We start from the raw sequence: 21,954 nt of genomic DNA, 5'->3' as shown, positions 1-21,954 counted from the left end.
AGGATGTGATAAAGCAATAGAAAAAAAAATGCCTGTTCAAATAGTTAACGGCACTCGTTTCACACAAATATAAAGATAAAATGGTCTTTACTTGTGATTTTGTGTCATACATGAACAATTTTCATTACATTGCACTGAAAGTCAAAGCATTTATCTTCACCAAACAGTCGTGACATGGTTAAATCCCAAACTTTACACCACTTTCAGGTCTTTTAACATCTCTGCAATGTCTATACGTGGCCCGCGGCTGGGTTCAGTCCTGTTCGAGCACAGTGCGCCCTGCAGAGTATTGGCTGCTTGGCACAAAGATGGAGGGATGCCGGCGGTGTCCGGTGTCTCCTTTTCTCCTCGAGAGCAGAGAAGGACTTCGTTGATCTCCTCTTCTATCTTTCGAGAGAGGATGGTGGAAAACACGCCGCTCACACGCTCGAGCACGCTTTTCCTCAAGGCTGAGTCACGACATGCGAGGTTCAGCATGAACAGACCTGGCAGGAAGAGGAAACGGGAAGAAAACACATAGCTCTGATGAAATATTTGTAACAAAACATAAAAATTTTACATTTATTAGTTAATTAATTTATTTAGAAGTGGCTTATAAATTTACCATAAGGAACAACAGTTTGTTAAAATGCATTTACGGTCCTTATTCCACAACAAACATAGCAGATTCAAGCACAGAGACAAATCCCCCAAAAATATTAATGATTCTGTACCTCTTGGAGTCAGCAAGTTACACAATTTCTGCAGGATGGGGGTTTCTACAAAGGCAGCAGGAGGACAACTCATGCCCAAAGTACTGTCTTTGTTATCCACATCGAACATGATGGCATCAAACAAATGACCACCTACAGAAAAAGAAAAGCCACCGTTACTTCTTGGTATTGTTGATGAAATCAGTGGTCCTTAATTGCCCTCCGTTCCTCCCCTCACTGACCTTCTTTCTCCAGGGCACAGATGCGGTCAAGGCCGTCCCCGATAGTGACGGTCAAACGATCATCTGGTTGGAAGCCGAACCATTTCTTTGCAACCTCCAGGACAGAGGGGTCTAATTCTACAACCTCGACAGTTACATGAGGCACAAAGTCCCGCAGAAACTGAGGCAGTCCTCCTCCGCCGAGCCCCACCAGGAGCACGGACACCGGGACATCTAAGAAGGAAGACGGGGAGGAAATATATAAAGGTACTTTGAGATTTATGATCGCATAGTCTGTTCTTCCTCTTGACATCCTCGTCTACCACACTGACCAGACTGTAAGAAATTGACACACACCTTTGTTCTGTGGCTTCTCCACGCCAAGCATAGCAAGACCAGCCACCATGACTTCATGGTGCATGCAGCAGAGGAAGCCACTGTCCACCGACAGTGAGGTCGAGGATGTTCCTGGAGCAGCTGTCGCCTTGGCCTTCTTTTTGTTCCTCTTCTTGTGACTTGCTGCTGCAGGCATGAGAGTATCTTTTCATTTATTTATTTTTTATTTGTCAGTTGTTTTTGGTGTTTCTGTCTTCATCTTGGTATTAACTATTGTGCTGGGATTGTTTTGTGCTAATACTGTAAAAATAAATGTATATGCATTGTTGGTGGTGCTTGATTGGTTAGTTAATTTACTTTAATGACCATTGACCTTTCACCCCAATTTCTAATGAGGTCATCCTTTTGTCCAAGTGAGTAATTCAGGACAATTTGAAGAAATTCTTTGAAGACGTTTCTTAGATAATGTAGTCACAAGAATCAGACAGATGGGTGGAAGGGACACATGGTCACAGTGACGTATGGCAAACCAAATCTAATCCGTTCATCTTTGGGACAAACTAAATGTTTGAAAATATTCTCTCAAGGGGTTCTTGCGATATTGCGTTTACAAGCACAGGACGTATATATGCATGCATGGACGGACAGACAACCGGAAAACAAAATGCTCCTAGTTATTGCTATCACTGTTACGGAGGTGTAAAAAAAAAAAAAAAAGAAGAACTGACCAGTATTTGATGAGACAAGACGGCACTCTGACTGGACGAGGGCGGCGTTAGACAGGAACACAAGTCGGCGATATAGCTCTCCGTCTTCCCCTTTGACATTCTCCACACAATACTCCCCACTCAGCTGACTCACACCTTTGCTGACCTCCTCTCGCCAGCCAAGGTCACCCCCCACTGACAGAAACGGCACCTGAAAGAAGGACAGAGGGTTTGAACTAATTTGCTGATTTTGGTGACATAAAATGTTTTATTGCTTTGAAGAGCATTTAGAAAAAAAAGGAATATTAATGTGTGTTTACCTGCTGGTTGGTTGGCATACCTGGGGGAGCCAAGTCCATAACCAAAGGTGAGAGTTCTGACTGGACAGCTTGTATGTCTGTGTACTCCTGATTCCTGTGCATCGCAACGATAACCAGGCGCCGAAAGTTCGCGCTGGCAGCTAGCTGCTTTCGCCCCTCGCTGGAGCTGTAGAGCCAAGCTGTCTCACTCCCCTGAGGCACTAAGAAAGCAAGCAAAGGGCAACAAATTCATCAAAGAAGAACAAAATACAACCTGTGTGACTTGCCTAGGAACTCAGAAACATGATGAAATGACAGAAGAACTCACCAATAAATATAGCGAACTGGTTTGATCTCGGCACCTTGGCACCTGGTGGACAATCTTGCACAGTGAGAGTGTATCTGGGAAGGCCGGTCTTGGCGTGGCAGAGAGTGAGCGAGAGGTTGGCGCTGGCGTCAGTGCTTGTGCGGAGCCTCTTTCTCAAGACAGAGTACGCCTGATGCTCCCTCACAGCCGACAACAGCTCTGAAACTTGCGTGTGACGAACGGGGGCTCCATCCTCTCCGAGACATATCTCGAGAATGGCCATGGGCATAGGCTGACGGAACTTGGTGCAGACCAGAACAAACACAGGCAGAGCGAAGGAGTCTTCTTCTGTCCTGTTTTCTTCCTGCAGGCAGTGGAGCCTCACCGCCCACCCGATCTGAACAAAGTGCTCCACAGCCAGCTGGATCACACTCTCCTGAGCCAGCGTCACACATACGTACCTCCCGCCGACACTTAGCACACGGCCCACCTGCAAACATGAGAAAACCGCAGTGAGCACAATACAAAGGTGTATACCGATGACATAATCTCTGCCCTGATCAGTAGGTCTTTCACCTCAGTGAGCATGTTCCTGGCCAGCGCTCCTTCTCCTTCAGAGGCCATGGCATCCAAGGTACCTTTGTCCAGAGCTGCCTGGTAGCTGGCATCCTCATACGGAGTTTGTGTTGCATCCACCTGGTGGAAGGTGAGGCCTGGCCTGCGCTCAGAGTTTCGCTGGTTCATGTGGGTCACCACGGTCTCACTGATGTCTATGTTTGTTAGATGTTTGTAGCCGACATCATACAGCTGTTCACTCAGCTCAGAGTTACCACAACCAACCACCAGCACCTGGAGGACAGATTCACAACACACTCTGAGACTGGACGTGAATGAAAGTACTTTATTTATGCCAAACTGAAATGTATCTCATAATGACACTTCTATATAACTATTGAAACGAGAGTCCCTGCACATCCCACGTTACCTTATCTTGAACTTTGATGTATTTATGTAACACCCCGCAGAGTTTGTTGTAGTCTCCATACCATTCAAAGGCCTTCTCTCCGCGCTTCTTAAAAAACCTCTCCCAGTACTCTGCCGAGCTGAACTCCTCGGCGGTGCGAGGTAAAAGACTCATTGTCGGCCGCGGTGCAACAAAACGTTTCAGTTTACGGAGTCAAAACTTGATTTCTACCATTTCTCCACATGGCACTTCACCCGGACAACATTGCCACCAGTACAACTCGCTGATTGGTGAATCTTGAGTAGGCGGAGCTACACGCTGTCCAGTGATTCGCTGAGGTTCTCAGCGCTGAAGTTATTGGCCGCCGCTGGACCGGAAGTGCTCAGTCCGATGTTGTTAGTCCTCCGGGTTGTTTCTCATCATCATGGCTGTGCCCGCTGGAAGGTCTGTGGTCTTCGTGACTGGGAATGCAAAAAAAATAGAGGAAGTACGAGTCACACACTTTGTACAGAGACAGATTTAATGCTTACGGTCGTGCTGTCCTGTCTAAACTGATTCAGGCAGAATACTTGTACGTTTAATACCTTTTTGTTGCTCCAGACTGTGTTTGCTAAATATAGGCAGTGAGACATGAAGTTGTAATTTAATCCACAAACTCTCTTTTCACTCTCTTCATTTGGTAAAAAAAAAAAAAAACAGCCTCACTAGATTTATGCTTCACTCTCTTTTTGGTGACATCCATCAGGTCATTCAGATCCTGGGAGACAGGTTTCCCTACAAACTGGTGTCAAAAAAGTTTGACTGTAAGTATCAAAAGAGAGACCACTAGTAAAATAACTGTTTTTATGCAACTGTTACACATGCAACTGTTTCTTTATGCAGTGCCTGAATACCAGGGAGAGCCGGATGAGATTTCCATCCAGAAGTGTAAGGAGGCTGCAAGGCAGGTACAGTAACTGTATTGTCACTGCAAGCATCTACAATGTGTGAATCAGAGGACTCAATGAAACGGAAACTATATTGTTTGTTTTTGTCTTTCAGGTTGATGGACCAGTCATAGTGGAGGACACCTGTCTGTGTTTCAGGGCTTTGGGGGGGTTACCCGGTCCTTACATGTAAGTACTGTAACTTCCATATCTAATCAGCTGTTTCATCTTGCATAGTTACAATGAGCAGTAATGGATTACTTGTTTTTGTAGCAAATGGTTCCTGGAAAAACTCAAGCCAGAAGGTAAGTGATCAAATATATGGTTTGTATGACATGATATATTTTTAGCAAAACTGTGACGTGAGCTTTCCAACATTTCTAACCTTTTTGGATGTCATATTTTAGGCTTGTACAAACTCCTGGCTGGGTTTGAGGATAAATCTGCATGGGCTCTCTGCACTTTTGCTTTCTGTGCTGGGAAAGAAGAACCTGTGCAGCTCTTCAGGGGGAAAACAGAGGTCTGAATCTGTCTCACTAAGCCAAACCCAGTGTTTGGGGTGTTTTTTTAATTGACTCGTTTCTTATGGTATTTTTAGGGGCACATTGTGGAACCCAGGGGGCCTCGAGACTTTGGATGGGATCCCTGTTTCCAGCCGGACGGATATGACAAAACGTAAGCGAATACCATTTGAGATTCCCAGTTCATACCACAAGAGGGAGCCAGAGGTTAACACATTACATTTAGCTGACGCTTTTATCCAAAGCGACTTACGACATACCGATGGTACACCATCGGGAGCAAATTTTTTTTTTTTAAGGGTTCAGTGTCTTGCTCAAGGAGACTTAGGCATGTGGGCATTACTGGGGAGCTGGGGACCGAACCACCAACATTCCTATTAGTGTGCAACCCAGTCTACTGACTGAGCTACAGCCTCCCTCCCAGGGCCACAGAGAGACTGACGGAAACAAAGACCATTCACACCTAAGGGCAATTTCTAGAACCACCAATTAACCTGAGGTGCATGTTTTTGGATGTTGGGAGGAAGCCGGAGCACCCGGAGAGAGAACCCACACAATCACAGAGAGAACATGCAAACTCCGCACAGAAAGGCCCAGGACCAGATTTGAACCCGGAACCTTTTTGCTGTGAGGCGACAATGCTAACCACTGCACCACTGTGCCACATAGCTGTTATTGAACATTTGTACGAAATAAAACATCTACAGTCACTATTGTGTTCTTCTCTCTTATCTGCAGCTATGCTGAGCTGCCCAAAGAAGTGAAGAATTCAATCTCTCACCGCTACCGGGCGCTCGCTGCCATGTCGGAGCACTTCTCTCAGACCAACAATACCTCATCAGAGGGCAAGAAGAAGAAGCAGGGAGATTAAAAACTACTTTTGGGCAAACTTCAGGTTCTAAATCTGTAGCAATGAATATCAAATCTAAAGCCATCAGATTTGACAAGGCAGAGTATTTATTTTAACATAAACTTGTAGAATCTGCAGATGGAGAGGTGCTGCATAATGTGGTTTTTCCCTGTGTTTTTTAAAATAAACTTTTTGTTGATTTTTAAACAAATTAAAGTTTCTCACTGAACACTTCCTTTTGAATATTATTTTTAGAGTAGAGCATGTTCACATATTTTCCAGATCATATGAAACGATAGCAGAGACTGTTGCAAGTCTTGTTTCATTGTTCCACAGAGGATACTCAAAGACAACCTTTTAAGTTTTAAGCTTCCATGACTGACTAAGATAGACTCGGAGAAGAGCATAATTCATAAAAAGATGAGCTCCAGGGTCCTGATGAGAGCAGCAGATCGCTCTGTGGCTGAGAGTGGCTCCTGGATTTGTCAAGGGTAGCAGAGGGCTGTTGAGGCTGGAGTCCAGAGAGAGGGCGGGGTGGGTGGTTTTAGGAAGAGAGGCTCTCTGAATGGGAGAGTAGGGTGTTCAGTACAAACACTACAGTGATAACAGGGGAGTTTGAGTAATAAATGACCCTGGAGTTGGAAGTCTCTGAGCAGGAACTATGCATATACACCTGTGACTGATGTCTGCCAGATGTCCTGAAGATGTGACGCATGGTCATACACTTGCATGTTCTAAGACCAGTGGATACAATTTACAGTTGAATATTGTTCTCACTTAAGTCACAAATTGTTTCATCTACTTCATTCAACACACGTTTACTGACATGTTTGTTCCAATTGACCACTCTCCCCACGTATCTAGTATATGAAGCTTTTCTGATCCTGTAAAAGAAAATGTTTGCACCAGATGATTGACAATAATACTCTGTAAAAGTTATGGTTAATCCGTTAATAATGTTTTTTTTTTTTTTTTAAAGGTGCTGTAGGTCATTAAAAAACTGAACCTCTCTGTTTGCCCAGACCTCTAGTTTTCTCTGGGGATTTGCCACGTTGTTTTTACCAGCACATGGAAGATGTGTGGCAGACTTCAGGTCACTGCAGGTTAAAGACATCACAATGAAGGCAGCCCTCCTTTTCAGCGTGTTTTCTCTGTGACTCAGTGCTGTTTGATTCAGTGGGGTCTTCAAGCTCACTGCCCATATGAACTTGGTTCATTTAAAAGGGTTAATAATCATGTCGAGTTTAGAGCAGCTGTAGTAGTACATATGCCAATTCAAACTAAAAACCAGAGCTTGCTTACAACATGTTTTAAATATGCTAAATATATATATAGTTTGGATACACGTATGACATTTATACAGTAGAAAAATATTACTTTGTCAACATTTAGTCGGAACACTGTGGCTCCAAAGCCAATAGAAGTTTACATTCTGTACATTTGTATTGACTGTTTTTAATGACACATTTCTGGCTTTTTTTGTGTGTGTGTTTTAATTTAGATGTATCTGTCTTTATTTTATGTGTTTATTGAGGACACCATAGATAGTAATGTTATGTTGTTTGGCCATAAATGGTTATTGTTAATACTCATAATGGTTGCTGCAATAGAAACTGAGACTGTAAAAAGGAATTAATCTTATTACAGCCCTTGGTCTCGGAATGACCTTCAGGCTAAACTCACTCTCACCTCTATCGTCTCTGACCAGTTTTTAAAAAGAAAAAAGCTAACTGCAGCTTTTACCACAAAATGTTCTTAATTATTTTAGTAACAAATTATGTTCTCTTGCTTTTTGACTTTTAAAAAATGTCTCTGCTTCTACACTCTCTTTTCCGGTGATAACTGATCAAAATTAAAACAACCTAGAAAGAGGTAATGATTCTTCTGCGAAACTCTTCATACTTTTTCACATACATGTGCATATGTCTGTAAGCATCACAAGCCAGGAGCTGGAGACCACATCATTAAACCAGGAGCCACTCCATAATAAGATGTTTTCAGGTCCTGGAAGACCATGATGTGTGGAAAATTGTCTCCTGACGTGACCTGCAAGTCAAACGCCTTTTTCCCGAACCCTCATCAGGTCTGAAGTACAGGATGTTTTCAGAGTTTATTACAAACAGAACCAATAACAAGAGGTTTATCTGAGGTAGTCAGAAGGCAGCTATGCAACGGTGATGCTGTGGATGTTGTGGTTAATGAAGGAATGTGCTACTCTGGGATCACGGACAAGAAAGGATGCCTGACTTTATGAGATCTTAATCTGTCATGATTGCACGGGAGGATGAAGAGGGTTTGATGTGGCTTTGAGGAGACAGACTGTGCTTCCTATTATTTGTTATGCAGGACTTAAATGCTTTCCCCTACTGTGATGAATTTTATTCAACAGCAGACTCAAGGTAAAAACATTTTCTTTCAAGCAACAGCATATGTCCAGTACCTGAAAACGGCTGTGATCACATGCTGTATAACTTACGATGGTCAAATTGGGAAAGATCGGATTTAATTTCAAAGCAACAATCAATAAGGGTCATTTTCCATCCCATAAATTTAGTGTTTCACCAAACACACTCTTGAATGAAGTCTCTTTAAGGTTTTTCCAGGTTCAGACTAATGAATTATTCTGCCATGAGGCCACTGCAGTAAATGATGGAAACAGTTGACCAAATACATATTCCTGCTGGGACTCGTCCTCTCACTTTTCACTGTTTATGACCGAACCAAAGTTGCACTGAAGACACTGATGACCCCACGAATATTATTTGCATTTTAACTGCTCCAGAGGGATGTTGTATGTGGCATCTCATTTAACCCTTAACCTCCTGACTTTTACCATTAACTGTTTTTACTACCGCCATACTGTAAGAAATATGGAGAGTTGAGCAGCAGAATACAAATTGGGTGCCACTCGGTGAGCTTTCGGTCGTCTTGTGACTTATAGATAGTCAGTTGTGATTTACAGATAGTCTTGAGGCCCTCCCCTCTGTGAGTGCTTTGCAATCTAAGTGTGTCAGCATGAAACCATGCTTAAAGTCAGTGTAATTGGATGAAGACAAGTGAGGAAAGAATAAATTAAACAGGTGAGTAGAAGGAAATAGAAGCCAAAAATATGGCTTTAACATTGGTTATTGGTCTAAGATGTCATATTTCATTCAGGTACGTACCTTTACATGAAACAGAAAGGCCTTAAAATTAACATTAATGTGATCATATTCATCAGGTTGAACAGAGAATACCAAAGTACAGGCCAAGCTTTAAACACACTTTCACATCTTCCAAAAGATTTATGATAACAAAAGTATGACCAAATCATGAGATATGAGGTTTTCACTTCATTTTAATTGCTAGAATAGAGCAGAACATGTATTCCTGTAGGTCAGAGGCAGGACCACTGCTCTCCAAACTTTAGGATTGGGACTTTGAGTAACACCAAGGGCCAGATAATCCTCAGCAAAACACGCTCCTTACGATAGTTTAATGTGTCATAGAAAAAGACTGTATATAATCAGGTGAGGTCCCATACTCAGGAAGTCCGTTGTTCTACCCAAACAGCCCTGGGTTGTTCAGGGTCAGAGTCTGCATCATGTGCTGGAAGTCCTGCACTGTCCATGGCACTTTGTGTGTGCCCGCTGCAGAGGCACTGCTGCTGTCAGGGCTGATGTTCTGCGGGTCGTTGAAGGTGATCAGGACGTCTGTGGAGAACTGAGGCAAGCGGAACAGGCCGAGGTGAAGAGTCACTGTATTCCTTGCATCTTCGTTGAACTTGGACACGCACTGGGTCCCAGTCAACACCCAGGCAGAGCTGCACTCCGACAGGGCCAGCTCTGACTTGGCCAGGGCCACAACACTGGTCACTTCAAAAGCACCTGGCTCCAAAGCTTTGTTACTGCCCGCGATGTCCTCAAAGTGATACCTGGCTGCACCCTGGTCTGCCACCTGGCCCTGGTACTCCACCAGCTCCACGATCAAGCTCTGGTCGGTGTGGGCGTGGGCGAACACCTCCTGGTTGTCCGGGATTTCCCTCAGCTCGCTGACGTCCGTGGCGCAGAGGGGGATGACGGCCGACAGAGCTCCTCCAAACAGAGGATGAGCCCGATGAGCGCTGCCTCCTGCACTCTGCATCTCTCTGGGAAGACTGTCAGCAGCTCTGCAGCGACGACATCAACAAACAGGGACTGTCGGTCACGTCCTGCACTTACAGTAACACCACCTGCTTTAATAAATACAATAAAGTCAAGAAAACGGAATAATAATTACCAAGTTCGCGCCTGTTTAACGCGTAACGTGCTCTTGCTTCCGGTAAAAACGTTGCTTCTTCTTCTTCGTGTAAAATTGTAGCCTCGATAGACGCTACATGCGCTCTTGCTGCCACCTACAGGTGCGGTAGACAAACGTCCTAAACGCAGGGACGGTGAAGGAAGATATTTTAATGAAAACTACCATTAAATCTTCACATAATAGTGTAAAAATACGGCATTCCTAATAAAAATCGTGCAATTAAAATTTTACTTGAGTAACATTACAGAAATATCAACTTGTCTCAAAAGCAAACTCACTTATTATTCAGAAAAAGGGTGTATATCAAATATAAGTATATCATGGCCAATAGTTTTGTCATAAGATGAAGTTCATTTGAATTTACAATATATTAGGGGGTAGTTTAATTTGGAGCAATAGTAAATGAATTACATTATATAAACAGACCATACAGTAATTTAACTTAAGTTTACAAACATATGTTTCTATGTGTTTACATTTATTCAGACTAGTGCCTGAAGGTTATAGAGGTTTTGCTTTGTATATTTGGCTGTGTAATAGGAATATTTACTGCATATCCAACATCTGCAGGAGTCTCTCTTCTCCTCCAGCTGTTTTGTGTTGATTTCCTGGTCAGCTGATCCAGACAGGAGAACCGCAGGCATCCACGATGATCATCATCATTGCCTCTCGTCGCCCCGGACAGCCTCTGAAATGAATGACACGAATATTTAAAGCTGTTTTTTTTTTTTTTTTTTAATCTTGAAAACTCCGTATCAACACCAGGTGTTTGTGTTTCACCAGCATCGAGCCTCGGACCTTGTGGGAAACGACAGGTAAGCTTAGCTTAGCTTAGCTTAGCTTAGCTTAGCTTAGCTGGGAAGCTAAGCGGCCTGTTTTATGAAGCTAAGTTAGCCTTTACATTTGTCCCTTTTTTCTTTTTCTTTTTTTTAACTCACATGATAATGGTGTTGTAATTGAATGGGTTTCTGTGTGGTAAAGAATAATCAGACGCGTTTGCTTAAATATATGTAAACGCCCAGCTCGACTGTGATATGACGTTATTAGCATCCCTGACAGCTCTGGTCTCAGTTTCAAGTCCTTGTCCTTAAAGACATTTCATCGGGCCTTTAAAAGGAGCACTCAGCTCACATTTGCTGCACGTTACTGTATTTTTATTTTCCTCCTTGATAGAAGTCGATTGCAGTACTGTGCTCCATTATCCTTTTAATCTAGATTTTCTTAAAGTTTCAATCCATAAATGTATTGTGGACATCAATAATCAGCAGTCCTCTCCTGTGGTTGTCATTGTGCAATTTCCTACGGGTCTTTTGTCCAAAGCGGACACTACTGTCTTGTCTTTCTATGTAATAATTCCCAGCTCGAATAAAACTTCCAATACGGCTTTATTATGAATTGTACCTTTTTAAAATTCCTCTCTTGAAACAGACTAGTTTTCTTCCTTTTGCAGCCCTAACATATGAGACGTCCACTCTTTCTCTCTGTGTTTCTCTTCATGCTGTCCCTGCTTCAGATCTGTCCCCCGCCTCTCTTCTGCTCTGCCTGATCACTGGAAAAGTTCATCTCCTTCCTCTCCCGGCCGCTGAAAGGCCTTTTTACAAGTGCAGTGCCAGAAAAGGACGCTGAGAAAACCCCAGTGTCAAAACTAACTGGATTCAATGGTACAAGTTGTATTGTTGGTTTCAGTGAGGTGGTGTGTGTCTGTCTTTGAGTGCGTGACTGTTGTACCCCCCCCCCTTTTTTTTTTTGACGATTACAATACTGCGGAGCATCACATGTTGTTTAGTTCATCGTCACAGATGCACTTTGGTGGGTTTTCTCTCGCTCTGTGGACCATGTAACACCCGAACACAGACTCAGGGGTGTAAAATTGGAAGAACGGCATGTTTTCCAGATGCAGAGTTGCAGAGCTCTTTGCCCGTGATGACATTTCCTTTCCTATCCTGTGAGACTCGACCAGAACTATTTCAAATGAAGAGATCTTAACGAGATATCTTAATATGTCTTCTTTTTCTTTGTTCACCAGCAAAGTAAAAAATTGTTTTTGAATAGAGCAAGATTGAAGGAACAGTCGCTTTCATGATTGTAAAAAAAAAAAAAAAAATAACAAAACCAGCCTGTACAACAGGACTCCAGATTGCTTGATATTGACCAGCCTCATTTATGCAATACGAGAGTGGATCAAAATGTACTGAGACTGCTGCTGTTGGACGCAAACAGATTGCAGCACGGAGCGGAGGGAAGTTTGATGAAAATCAGCACCTGAGTTAACATGTATCTTTGTGACCACTGGTCCAGGTGTATCTTCAATCTTTCCATGCACCTGAGCAGAAGGCGTATGTTGAATTTTGTGTCAAACTGGGGAAATTTCCAAAGGCAATCCTTGAAATGCTTCAGAAAGTCTACGGCATTGAAGCAATGAGCCTTGAGAGGTGTTTTGTGTGACATTCACCTTTCAAGATGGGCAGAACGTCACTGTCCGAAACCAAAATAGGCGCATCAGGCCAGGAGTGCAACTAAGGGGGCTTTGTTTGACATTCATGGGGGTTGTGCACCGTGAATTCATCCCCCAGAGTAACACTCGAGTTCTGTTGGGACGTTCTGAACTGTTGCACGACGACTCTTGGGTTCTCCAACATTATCCAACACAATCATTGCTCCACACCACCTTTATTCACTGGATACATTTAAAATGTTCTCTCTGCTCAAGTTTCAGGTTCATGGAGAAATCGGCGATGTGCACATACCAGTAGTCAGAAAAACACGTGTAACTCGTGTGCTGATGTTGATCAATCGACGGAACTTAAAATACGTACTCGGGAAGGTTATAGCTTCCTCCTTTGCTACAGGAGCAGTATTTGAGCTTTTTGATATGACTGAATACATTTTATTGATGTTTTTCAAGGTCTACATTGTTCCTCTGTTGAGAAACCCTGTCTGTCTTTTTCCATGTTGTGCTGCCAGAAGTTTGCTGTGTTCATGCCTGTAACTCAAATCCCTCTCTTCCTGCTACAAGTACTGAAGTGCTCTCCTTCAGTTGGGTGCTACAGCTAACAAATAAGAACAGGATAACAGGACAGGTGCAGGTGTCTGACTGTGTACAAGTTCTTCCCCACAATGTCGCAGATCCTCACTGATGATGTCTCTTCCTGTCCTACAGAGGGAGCCAGACCTGGAGGAGCAGCCCGAAGACAACATGCCGCCCAAGTTTAAACGCCACCTCAACGACGACGAGGTCACTGGATCCATTCGAAGCGAGAGGGTGAGACACAGAACAGAAATGGAGGGGTGGTGTTTGGGGTTGGATTTGTTTCCGTCAGGAAGAAACGGGGTGAAGGAAGCTAACGGCGCACAGGACGAGAGAAGGAGACTAGCTCTGTTTATTTATTCTTCACAGTAGTTGTAAAATCTTGGCACCCATGGGAACATTTCATGTAGAGTACCTATGATAGCTAAAAACAGATGTTGGTGTAAGATGCCGATTTTGCCACGGGATACTTTGTTCATCAGACTAATAATAATAACAAAAAACAATTAGGGGAGAGAACATAACAGATTAAAAGTTTGAAGGAGGTAAAAGATTCAGGGGTAAACACTCCAACAACTCCAATGGCCAAACATCTGGTCTTCATCAAAGGGATCATCCATCTTACCCACCTCCACCTGCCCTGTCCTCCCCCTGATCTTTATTTGATTCAGGCCTCTGTTTCCTCTGTGTAATCCTGCTTGCTGTTGTGCTGAACTGGGATCAAAGCTAAGCTCACGGGGAGACTTGCATAACAAAGCGCTCCCTTCAAGCCTCCACGCTTTGCCTTTTAGTGGCCTTCCTCCAGTCCTCGGATAATTGCTACCAGTTCCCCTCGTGTCTCCTATCCTATGGACAGAAGGAGAGTGTTAGTGCTTCAACTTATAAAGCTCTTTATGATCATATGGATACCATTCCCTCAGCTTTTTTGCAGATGACATTGTATTTACAAGAAAATAAAACGTCTTCATCGGCACCGCACTGGCTGGCAGCTATCAGCATTATAGTGCATCCGTAGGTTTTTCTTCTCCCGGCTCCTTGTAGTGACAGGTGACATGTTTTTAGAGGGTGATTACCATGTTTGAAAAATTGGATCCTTTCTAAGGCTGTGTAAGCACTGTTCCTTTGGTGGTAAGTTTACATACAAGAGTCAGTTATATACATTTCTATTGCTTTGGTTTAATAAAATTAATAATATAATCACACAGCTTCCAATGGTTATTCTGAATTACTTTAAGTGCGATTGTCCGATTTCAGTACCAACACATTTCTGCAAAATATTTCACAATAAAGGCCTTGCTAAGAAATGAAAGGTTTCTACTAAAATGCTAGAGGGCTTTTAATTTGAAATGAATACAAAAAGTGTTGCTTTTGTATTAACAGCATAATGCAGTAACTTTAACAGGGCAAACAGTAGCTGATCAAAACGACGCTTCAAGTTGATTCTTCGGCTCAAACAATACACCTTAAATGTCAATATGACAACTTTGACCATTTCCTTTGTTTTTATTGGCTCTGTTGACATGACATACGCTTCAAATAGGATTGGATCTTTGAGCGATAAAAATAAGCTCTTCTTATATTTTAGTTCAAAAAGCTGTGGCTGAACATCTCGGTGTTTTCAAAAGTTGTGTATTTAAATCTGTTTTTAATGTGTCGAATTTTCAAAAAGAATCTGCTCCAAAATTTTCCCATTTTGGAGCACATGTACTGGCTTAAAGCCTTGATACTGTAGGCATCAAATGTTGATTATCTTTCATCTTCGAGTAAAGAGTTATCTTTCCCAGACAGCAATAAATATAGTGTAGTCCTCCTGCTTTCTATCCAATGACAACCAGACTTTTACCGTCTTCTCCTGTGAGAATTTACTGCAGCTGTCTGCACTAATTCTCTATGAATAGCATTTTACACAGAGTGCTCTCTGCCCTGATTAAAGCAATCAGTGGTTCAGACATGGTTGTGATAACTGCAGTGTTTCTGCTGGATGATTCACGTTTAAATCTACGTTAAGTGTTGTGTTTTTTTATTTATTTTTTTATTATCAGGATCGGTTCAGGGTCATTTTAGATCATCAGCATCTTTATGTTCAGGAGCTGCAGAAGAGGGAGAGTTTTTATTGGGCTCTGACAAGCAGAAAAGCAGAAATGACTCGAGTACTATTTTCCAGTCATCATACCTTAAGTGCACTAGTCTGATATTGTGTTGGTTACATTTACCCTCTGAAGACAGTTTAGAAAAGGCTTTTATTGATCTATCCTGCAGCTACAGGCCTCTGGTGGAGGCAGTGCAGTCAGTTTCATGTCTCTGAATCAGCAGCACTAGTCCTGACTACCTCGAATGTGCTGTGCTTCAAAGCTGCCGAGATGCTGGTGACAGACTGTCATCAATGAGAATCTGGCAACATTTCGATTTAAAAATCATTGAAACTTGATAATCTTTGACCACAAGCCCGAATGATTTGCTGAAGGTGGAAGAGTAACACCATCAATACCCAAACATATTGTCAAACAGCCTTTAGTCCCAACTCTTAGTCATTCAATATGCAGAGTTTACTCTCCCCTGACCTCTGACCTTTCCTTCTTCTACAGAGGAACCTGTTGGAGGAGGACTCTGATGAGGAAGAAGACTTCTTTCTGTGAGTTTGTGTGTGTGAATATATTCTATTCGGGCACTAAAAAACTAAAATCAAATATATTTTAACTATATTGTGCACAGTGGAAGAAGAACCTGCCTGGATGATAACAGTAGAACTGCAATTATTAGTCGATCAATTAATTAGTTTCAGCTTCTTATAAATGAAGATGTTATGCTTTTTTTGATGATATATAATTATAACGTAATTGTCTTTGTGCTGTGGACTGTTACTTGGAAATAAACAGCTATTTTAAGATGATACCTTGGCATTTTTGGCATTTTATAGGCTAAACAATGAACCAGCTAAATGAGAAAGTAATCCAAGTATTAATCAACAGTGAAAATAATTGTTAGTTGCAGCCTTGGATGAGAGCAGTATTAGCAATATGGATTGTTAAAGCAGAGTACACACTGTCAACAGTCAAATTCACACATTGAATTAGTAACGTTCACTTTATTCACGCCTGTTTTCCAGGAGAGGCCCCACGGGACCCAGATTTGGACCTCAGAATGACAAAATCAAGCAGTGAGTACAAACATGTTCCTCATCACCAATAAAAGCCAGAGGAGTATTTCGTCTGCATGTTTTTGGTATTGGTGTTATGTAACCATGGCTCGTCATGTTTACCAGAAGGTGCTGGTTGTTAGCACATTGTGTAAGGGCGGCCTGGTGTGTGCAGGTTGTTGTGTAACCTTCCCAGGACGTCTCAGCGCCTCACTTTCCATATTAATGTGCAGTCGGAGGTAGCCAAGAGAACAGAGGAGGTCATTGTTGAGACAGTCGGGTGACCGCAGTCGTCTCTCCACGCTCCCGTCATACCTCAGTGTGTTATTGTTGTGAGCACATGAAACGAGATGCCATCGTTACAGATTCCAGGGACGTCGTGTGCCCGAAGTTCAGGCTGTCTGACCCTGAACCCCAGATGTCAAGCCTTCACTGTGTTGTTTGTATGTGTCTGTGGCAGGCCGTGCTTCTTTTCCCCTGATGGTGCATTTGGCTCTGCTTTATGCACAACCTTCCACCTGACATCAAGCTGAACGGTGATCAGTTCCTGTAGCCCCGTGTCTGAAACCATTAATTTGATGGTTACAAGAGAGAAATTCCTCTCTTTTATATCAGGTTTTTTTCCTCCTTTATGAGCTTCTTCGCCTTTTTTGCCAAAGTCCACCAGGAGGTATTACTCTAAAATACGAGTGAGTCGAGAGTAATGTGGCCGAGTCATGCCATGCTTAGGTGTGAGCAGCTTGAAAAAAGCATGGATTTGAGCAGATACCGAACAGGTGCGCTCAGGTCACTCTGAGGCTGAAAAGCATTAAACTGGCTTTTTATTGCCTGGAGCTGGACTAAGTTGGATGTAAAGAAGCTTTGTGCTGCAGCAGAAAAATAAGATCAATCCTTCTCTGATTCTGTGCCTCACACCGACTTGTGTCCTCAGGGTGCAATCGCAGGTGGAGGAGGTGATCGATGTGATGCAGGAGAACATCTCCAAGGTGATAGAGAGAGGCGAGCGGCTCGAAGACCTGCAGGACAAGTCAGGTGCGTCGCGCCGGGTCGGCATGTGTTTTTTTTATTCTGTGTGTGTCTTCACATGTGCAGACCATATGTTTTATCAGTGCTGTTTGTTTTCACAGGTAGCTCACACACAATGTGCGTCAAATCTAAAAGAAAAACATTTACAAACGAGCCTGAACGTACAAATAACTTTGCAATGAAGTGTTAGCAATGCCCTCAACTTTGAAGGTGTTGCACATATGTGGTTAGCTCTTAAATCTACCAGTGTTCGACAATTATAGAATATGTTTTTGGACGGAAATATTCAACATGTAACAAAATCCATGTTTAGGCGAGCAGCTATTTGCAAGAAAAATAGTCGGAGACTGTGATTTGTGCCAAAGAAGGTGTTACTGTGTCCCAAAGAAGTGCTACTTTTACAGTTTGTTAGAGTGCTAAATTTATTTAATAGAACAGTTTGCATTAAACCTTGAAGAAATATTTAATGTGTAAAAACAACCAACAAAACCAGAACATTTTCCAGGGACAGTCAAACTTTTAATAACATTTTTCTCCAGCTGGACTGCAGTTATGAATAGTTGAACTACTAGGTTCAGTGTTTGACCAGGTGTGTGTCTGAGAGCAGTCTCACCCTCCTCACTTACAGTGCATCCGGAAAGTATTCACAGCGCTTCACTTTTTCCACATTTTGTTATGACAGCCTTATTCCAAATTTTTTTTTTTTCCCCCTCACAATTCTACACACAATACCCCATAATGATAATGTGAAAAAAAGTTGTTTTGAATTTTTTGCAAATCTATTAAAAATTAAAAGAAGAAAAAAACAGCCAAACCAAGCCATGAAGTCCAAAGAATTGTCTGTAGACCTCTGAGACAGGATTGTATCGAGGCACAGATCTGGGGAAGGGTACAGAAAAATGTCTGCAGCATTGAAGGTCCCAATGAGCACAGTGGCCTCCATCATCCGTAAATGGAAGAAGTTGGAACCACCAGGACTCTTCCTAGAGTCGGCCGCCCGGCCAAACTGAGCGATCGGGGGGGAAGGGCCTCAGTCAGGGAGGTGACCAAGAACCCGATGGTCACTCTGACAGAGCTCCAACGTTGCTCTGTGAAGAGAGGAGAACCTTCCAGAAGGACAACCATCTCTGCAGCACTCCACCAAGCAGGCCTGTATGGTAGAGTGGCCAGACGGAAGCCACTCCTCAGTAAAAGGCACATGACAGCCCACCTGGAGTTTACCAAAAGGCACCTGAAGGACTCTCAGACCATGAGAGACAAAATTATCTGGTCTGATGAAACAAAGATTGAACTCTTTGGCCTGAATGCCAAGCGTCATGTCTGGAGGAAACCAGGCACCGCTCATCACCTGGCCAACACCATCTCTACGGTGAAGCATGGTGGTGGCAGCATCATGCTGTGGGGATGTTTTTCAGCAGCAGGAACTGGGAGACTAGTCAGGATGGAGGGAAAGATGAATGCAGCAATGTACAGAGACATCCTTGATGAAAACCTTCTCCAGAGCGCTCTGGACCTCAGACTGGGGAGAAGGTTCATCTTCCAACAGGAACTGTGAATACTTATGTACGTTATATTTTTGTTCTTTATTTTTAATAGATCTGCAAAAATTTTAGACAAACTTTTTTCACGTTATCATTATGGGGTATTGTGTGTAGAATTTTGAGGAAAAAATTTATTTAATGCATTTTGGAATAAGGCTGAAACAACAAAATGTGGAAAAAGTGAAGCGCTGTGAATACTTTCCGGATGCACTGCACAATGTGTGTAGCTCTTGCACTACACAACGTGACGCTCGCAGCTCTTCTTTTCCTCCTCTTCCTCCTCTGCTGATGAAGACATGAAGCTGAGCAGCTCGCGTCTGCTGCCAGTCTATTAAGCGTCATCACATCATCATCCGTGCAAATGTTGCACAGCCACTCACTCTCGTGTTGACCAGCCAACCAAGACAATGACGCACATCTGGAACACATTTTTGCGTGTGTTTGAATGAATGCGAGTCTTTGTGCGATGCAGGAGTGCGGAGGACACTTGTGCGGCTGATCGCGTGTCTCTAAATGTGCGTGCTCGTCCTAAAGAGGTGTCTTTTATGTGAGCAGTGTAATATCCTGTGATTGACACTTGCAGTTTGCTCTCTGACCCATGTGTAACCTGTTTGTAAATTCCACAAGATTAACAAGCACCTTCCCAGAAGGCTCGTCATCTTCTCTCGGTAGTAGCGAAACGTTGTAAACAGACACGCGGCGATGGAAACACCAGAAACAAAGACGCTAAAGAGGGTGGAGAAGGGCAGGGGAGGGATCGGACAAGTACAGCCCAGCACACTAGGGAGCTATAAGCTTCCTGTAAACATGCATAAACATCAAGTTAACAACAGTATCCAAGAAACAGAAAGTAGTGTGGGCGAGCCACTCGGAGAGGGATGTCACGACAAGTACAGGAGGTAGGAAGCTGGAGGATATGTGTTCTCGCTGCGCCGTGTTTGAGTCTGGAAGCTTGTCCAACATTTCATGCCAGTAGAGTTGACTTCAGAAGAAGAAGAAAAAAAAAAAAAAAGGAGCAGAGTTGAGTCTTACACAACACTAACACATTATAACATCACATGGACCACGCAGAGACAAGCAGTTTGAATCACTCTGTCCAACCTCAAAGTGAAAACAATACTCAGCTTATTGTTGACTTTGTGATTCCATTTTTATTTTTTCCTTCTTCTCCACTTTGTCTTCCATCCTCACGTGTCTGACCCTCCTCCTGCGCTGCGGTCATGTGACGCCGCAGAGAGCCTATCGGACAACGCGTCTGCCTTCAGTAGCCGAGCCAAACAGCTGCACAGGAGGATGTGGTGGCGAGACACCAAGGTGAGGGTGGATGTGTGTTTTATGAGTGTGAAACCATCCTCTCTCCTATCAGTTCTGTGGTCTGAGCAGCATCACGAGGGTTTTAATGTGTGCCACTTCTCCCGCAGATGAAGATGATTATTGTGTTGGTGGTCGTTGCTCTCCTGCTGATTATCATCAGTGAGTATTAACTCGAATACACGAGCACAGGTTAGATCTACAGAACAGCCTCCGTCCTTACTGCTCTTTCTCTTCTTTTATTTTTCAGTTCCAGTGATCCTTCGATATCACTAGTGACTGATGAGGAGGATGGGGGAGAACCTTCCTCTTCTTCTTCTTCCTCCTCCTACCCCCCTCCCCCGCACAGTCCTCCACTCCAGCTAGGGGGCGCCAGCCAGCCTCCCGCACCCTCTTCAGTATCACCCTCACGAACGTGGCCTCAACTTGCCCCTTAGTACAGATCTTATTGTTGTACTCCAACATAAATGTGCTGTGAGATCCGTACTAAGGCTCGGTTTGATGTCTGACTTGAAACTAAAGGGGCGGTGGGGTATTTTAATGCAGTTAAATTTGAATGCAGTTAGGGAGAAAACTCTCAGCCCCCTAGTGAATGTGAAGGAGAGCCCCATTCCATGAGACATATGGCATGCAGGGCCTTGGCATCGCCGTGACGACAGGCCCTGCATATTTACATCACATAGATAGATACCATAAAGGCAAGACGGTCCATGCCTCTTAGTTTAGCTGGTGTGAATCTGCTGCAGCAGCCTCGTATAAAAGAGGCTGTAAACATCCAGCAGATGAAGCTCTGATGTCTGCCCATGATTCCTCGTGTGCTCAGGATGAGAATGTTTAAAAAGCAACACTTTGTGAACGGAAGCACATTTCTTTTTTGACCCGACACGAGGGGAGGGAACATCTGAGGTTCATCTGCGTAGTCCAAAGTTGTTTTGTCTTTCTTTCAGTCTTCAAAAAAGCGTTTTGGACAGAAACCTGATTTCACTTTTCAGGTGTGTTTCCTCATCAGCACAGATGGATCAGGAAAAATAAGGAAACCAGAGAGGAAGCACATGTGTTCTTGCAACAACCTGCTCTCTAGCGTAAATCACCATAGCTTGTCGTATTGTACAGAAGGGCCGTGTCCAACCAAAAGACCCAGGTAATGAATGTGTGCCCATCACTCTGTACTCCAAACCTCTGGACTTCCTCCTCGGTTGTGCTGAGCTCTGGGCCCGTTTGGTCACGGCTGTCCTACTTTCCTGCTAGTGACATTTACACTGCCTCTGTGTCTGCACATGGTTCGGTTTATACACTGCTTTCCACTATTTTAAGTTCCTATTGGCCGCTATGAATGCTGGTATTTTCTTCGCCACTGAAGTGACAGTTTTAAGGAGGAGGCAAATTTATGTAACGCGAGTTCAAAAGTGGAGCTGTGAAAGGAGCATAGGTGTAATTATGTTTGGATTAACTTGTCATTTTATTATTTTTGATGTAATTTATTTTAGCTGTAAATATTGATACTGTAATGAAGATGTACTATACTCTCTGCATTGCATTGGAAGACTGTGACACTTTTTTTTGCTCTGGAATAAAGTGATTTTAAAGGGCACCTGTCTGGTGTGTGCTGGTTTCAAGTGGCTTTGGAGGGGGAAATCAGAATAGAGGCTAGGGGGGGAGCAGTGAGGGCAGGAAACAGAAAAAGGTTGAGGTTGATGAAAAAAAATGCAAAACTAATGATTATGCCATCCTTCCACTTTTAAACACTCATAAGTGTTTTCGCGCTCTCGGAGCCGGCAAAGTGCCGGTCTTTCTTTTATCTCCTCTCATTA

General features: G+C 43.3%; 4 protein-coding genes across 7 annotated transcripts; 2 read left to right on the top strand and 2 right to left on the bottom strand.

The window, feature by feature from the left end:
* Positions 1-70: 70 nt before the first annotated feature.
* On the bottom strand, positions 71-3,777 carry mettl13 (methyltransferase 13, eEF1A lysine and N-terminal methyltransferase). 3 transcript variants are annotated; one of them, XM_069698946.1, is made up of 9 exons: positions 3,548-3,777; positions 3,139-3,411; positions 2,584-3,052; positions 2,277-2,476; positions 1,978-2,167; positions 1,271-1,435; positions 935-1,147; positions 714-845; positions 71-485 (listed from the first exon to the last, which is right to left on the bottom strand). In XM_069698946.1, the coding sequence occupies exons 1-9, from the start codon at positions 3,698-3,700 to the stop codon at positions 193-195; spliced, it is 2,088 nt and encodes a 695-aa protein (XP_069555047.1). In that variant the 5' UTR covers positions 3,701-3,777; the 3' UTR covers positions 71-192. The 3 variants fall into 3 exon arrangements, with proteins under 3 accessions (XP_069555047.1, XP_069555048.1, XP_069555049.1); XM_069698947.1 differs by having other exon boundaries at positions 1,271-1,432; XM_069698948.1 differs by having other exon boundaries at positions 3,609-3,694.
* A 154-nt stretch (positions 3,778-3,931) lies between these two features.
* itpa (inosine triphosphatase (nucleoside triphosphate pyrophosphatase)) lies at positions 3,932-6,835 on the top strand. The gene is made up of 8 exons (XM_069698945.1): positions 3,932-4,013; positions 4,272-4,329; positions 4,409-4,473; positions 4,568-4,641; positions 4,726-4,757; positions 4,860-4,972; positions 5,051-5,127; positions 5,712-6,835. Exons 1-8 carry the CDS (start codon positions 3,951-3,953, stop codon positions 5,842-5,844), a joined length of 615 nt encoding a protein of 204 aa, XP_069555046.1. The 5' UTR covers positions 3,932-3,950; the 3' UTR covers positions 5,845-6,835.
* A 2,307-nt stretch (positions 6,836-9,142) lies between these two features.
* rangrf (RAN guanine nucleotide release factor) lies at positions 9,143-10,141 on the bottom strand. Its single transcript, XM_069698944.1, has 2 exons — positions 10,081-10,141; positions 9,143-9,970 (listed from the first exon to the last, which is right to left on the bottom strand). The coding sequence occupies exon 2, from the start codon at positions 9,943-9,945 to the stop codon at positions 9,364-9,366; it is 582 nt and encodes a 193-aa protein (XP_069555045.1). The 5' UTR covers positions 9,946-9,970; positions 10,081-10,141; the 3' UTR covers positions 9,143-9,363.
* Positions 10,142-10,725: 584 nt separating this feature from the next.
* vamp4 (vesicle-associated membrane protein 4) lies at positions 10,726-21,734 on the top strand. Of its 2 annotated transcripts, XM_069699140.1 has the most exons (9): positions 10,727-10,916; positions 11,615-11,762; positions 13,262-13,363; positions 15,715-15,761; positions 16,236-16,286; positions 17,197-17,297; positions 20,067-20,146; positions 20,254-20,305; positions 20,394-21,734. In XM_069699140.1, the coding sequence occupies exons 2-9, from the start codon at positions 11,760-11,762 to the stop codon at positions 20,417-20,419; spliced, it is 462 nt and encodes a 153-aa protein (XP_069555241.1). In that variant the 5' UTR covers positions 10,727-10,916; positions 11,615-11,759; the 3' UTR covers positions 20,420-21,734. The 2 variants fall into 2 exon arrangements, with proteins under 2 accessions (XP_069555242.1, XP_069555241.1); XM_069699141.1 differs by lacking the exon at positions 11,615-11,762 and having other exon boundaries at positions 10,726-10,916.
* Positions 21,735-21,954: the final 220 nt, after the last annotated feature.

The sequence above is a fragment of the Brachyistius frenatus genome, unplaced genomic scaffold, assembly GCF_029030835.1.
Source record: "Brachyistius frenatus isolate BFR_SWC_R1_liver_20210118 unplaced genomic scaffold, ASM2903083v1 Contig_29, whole genome shotgun sequence".
NCBI lineage: Eukaryota > Metazoa > Chordata > Actinopteri > Embiotocidae > Brachyistius > Brachyistius frenatus.
The sequence above is the reverse complement of the archived record's forward strand: the minus strand, read 5'-3'. Positions and strand labels throughout refer to the sequence as shown.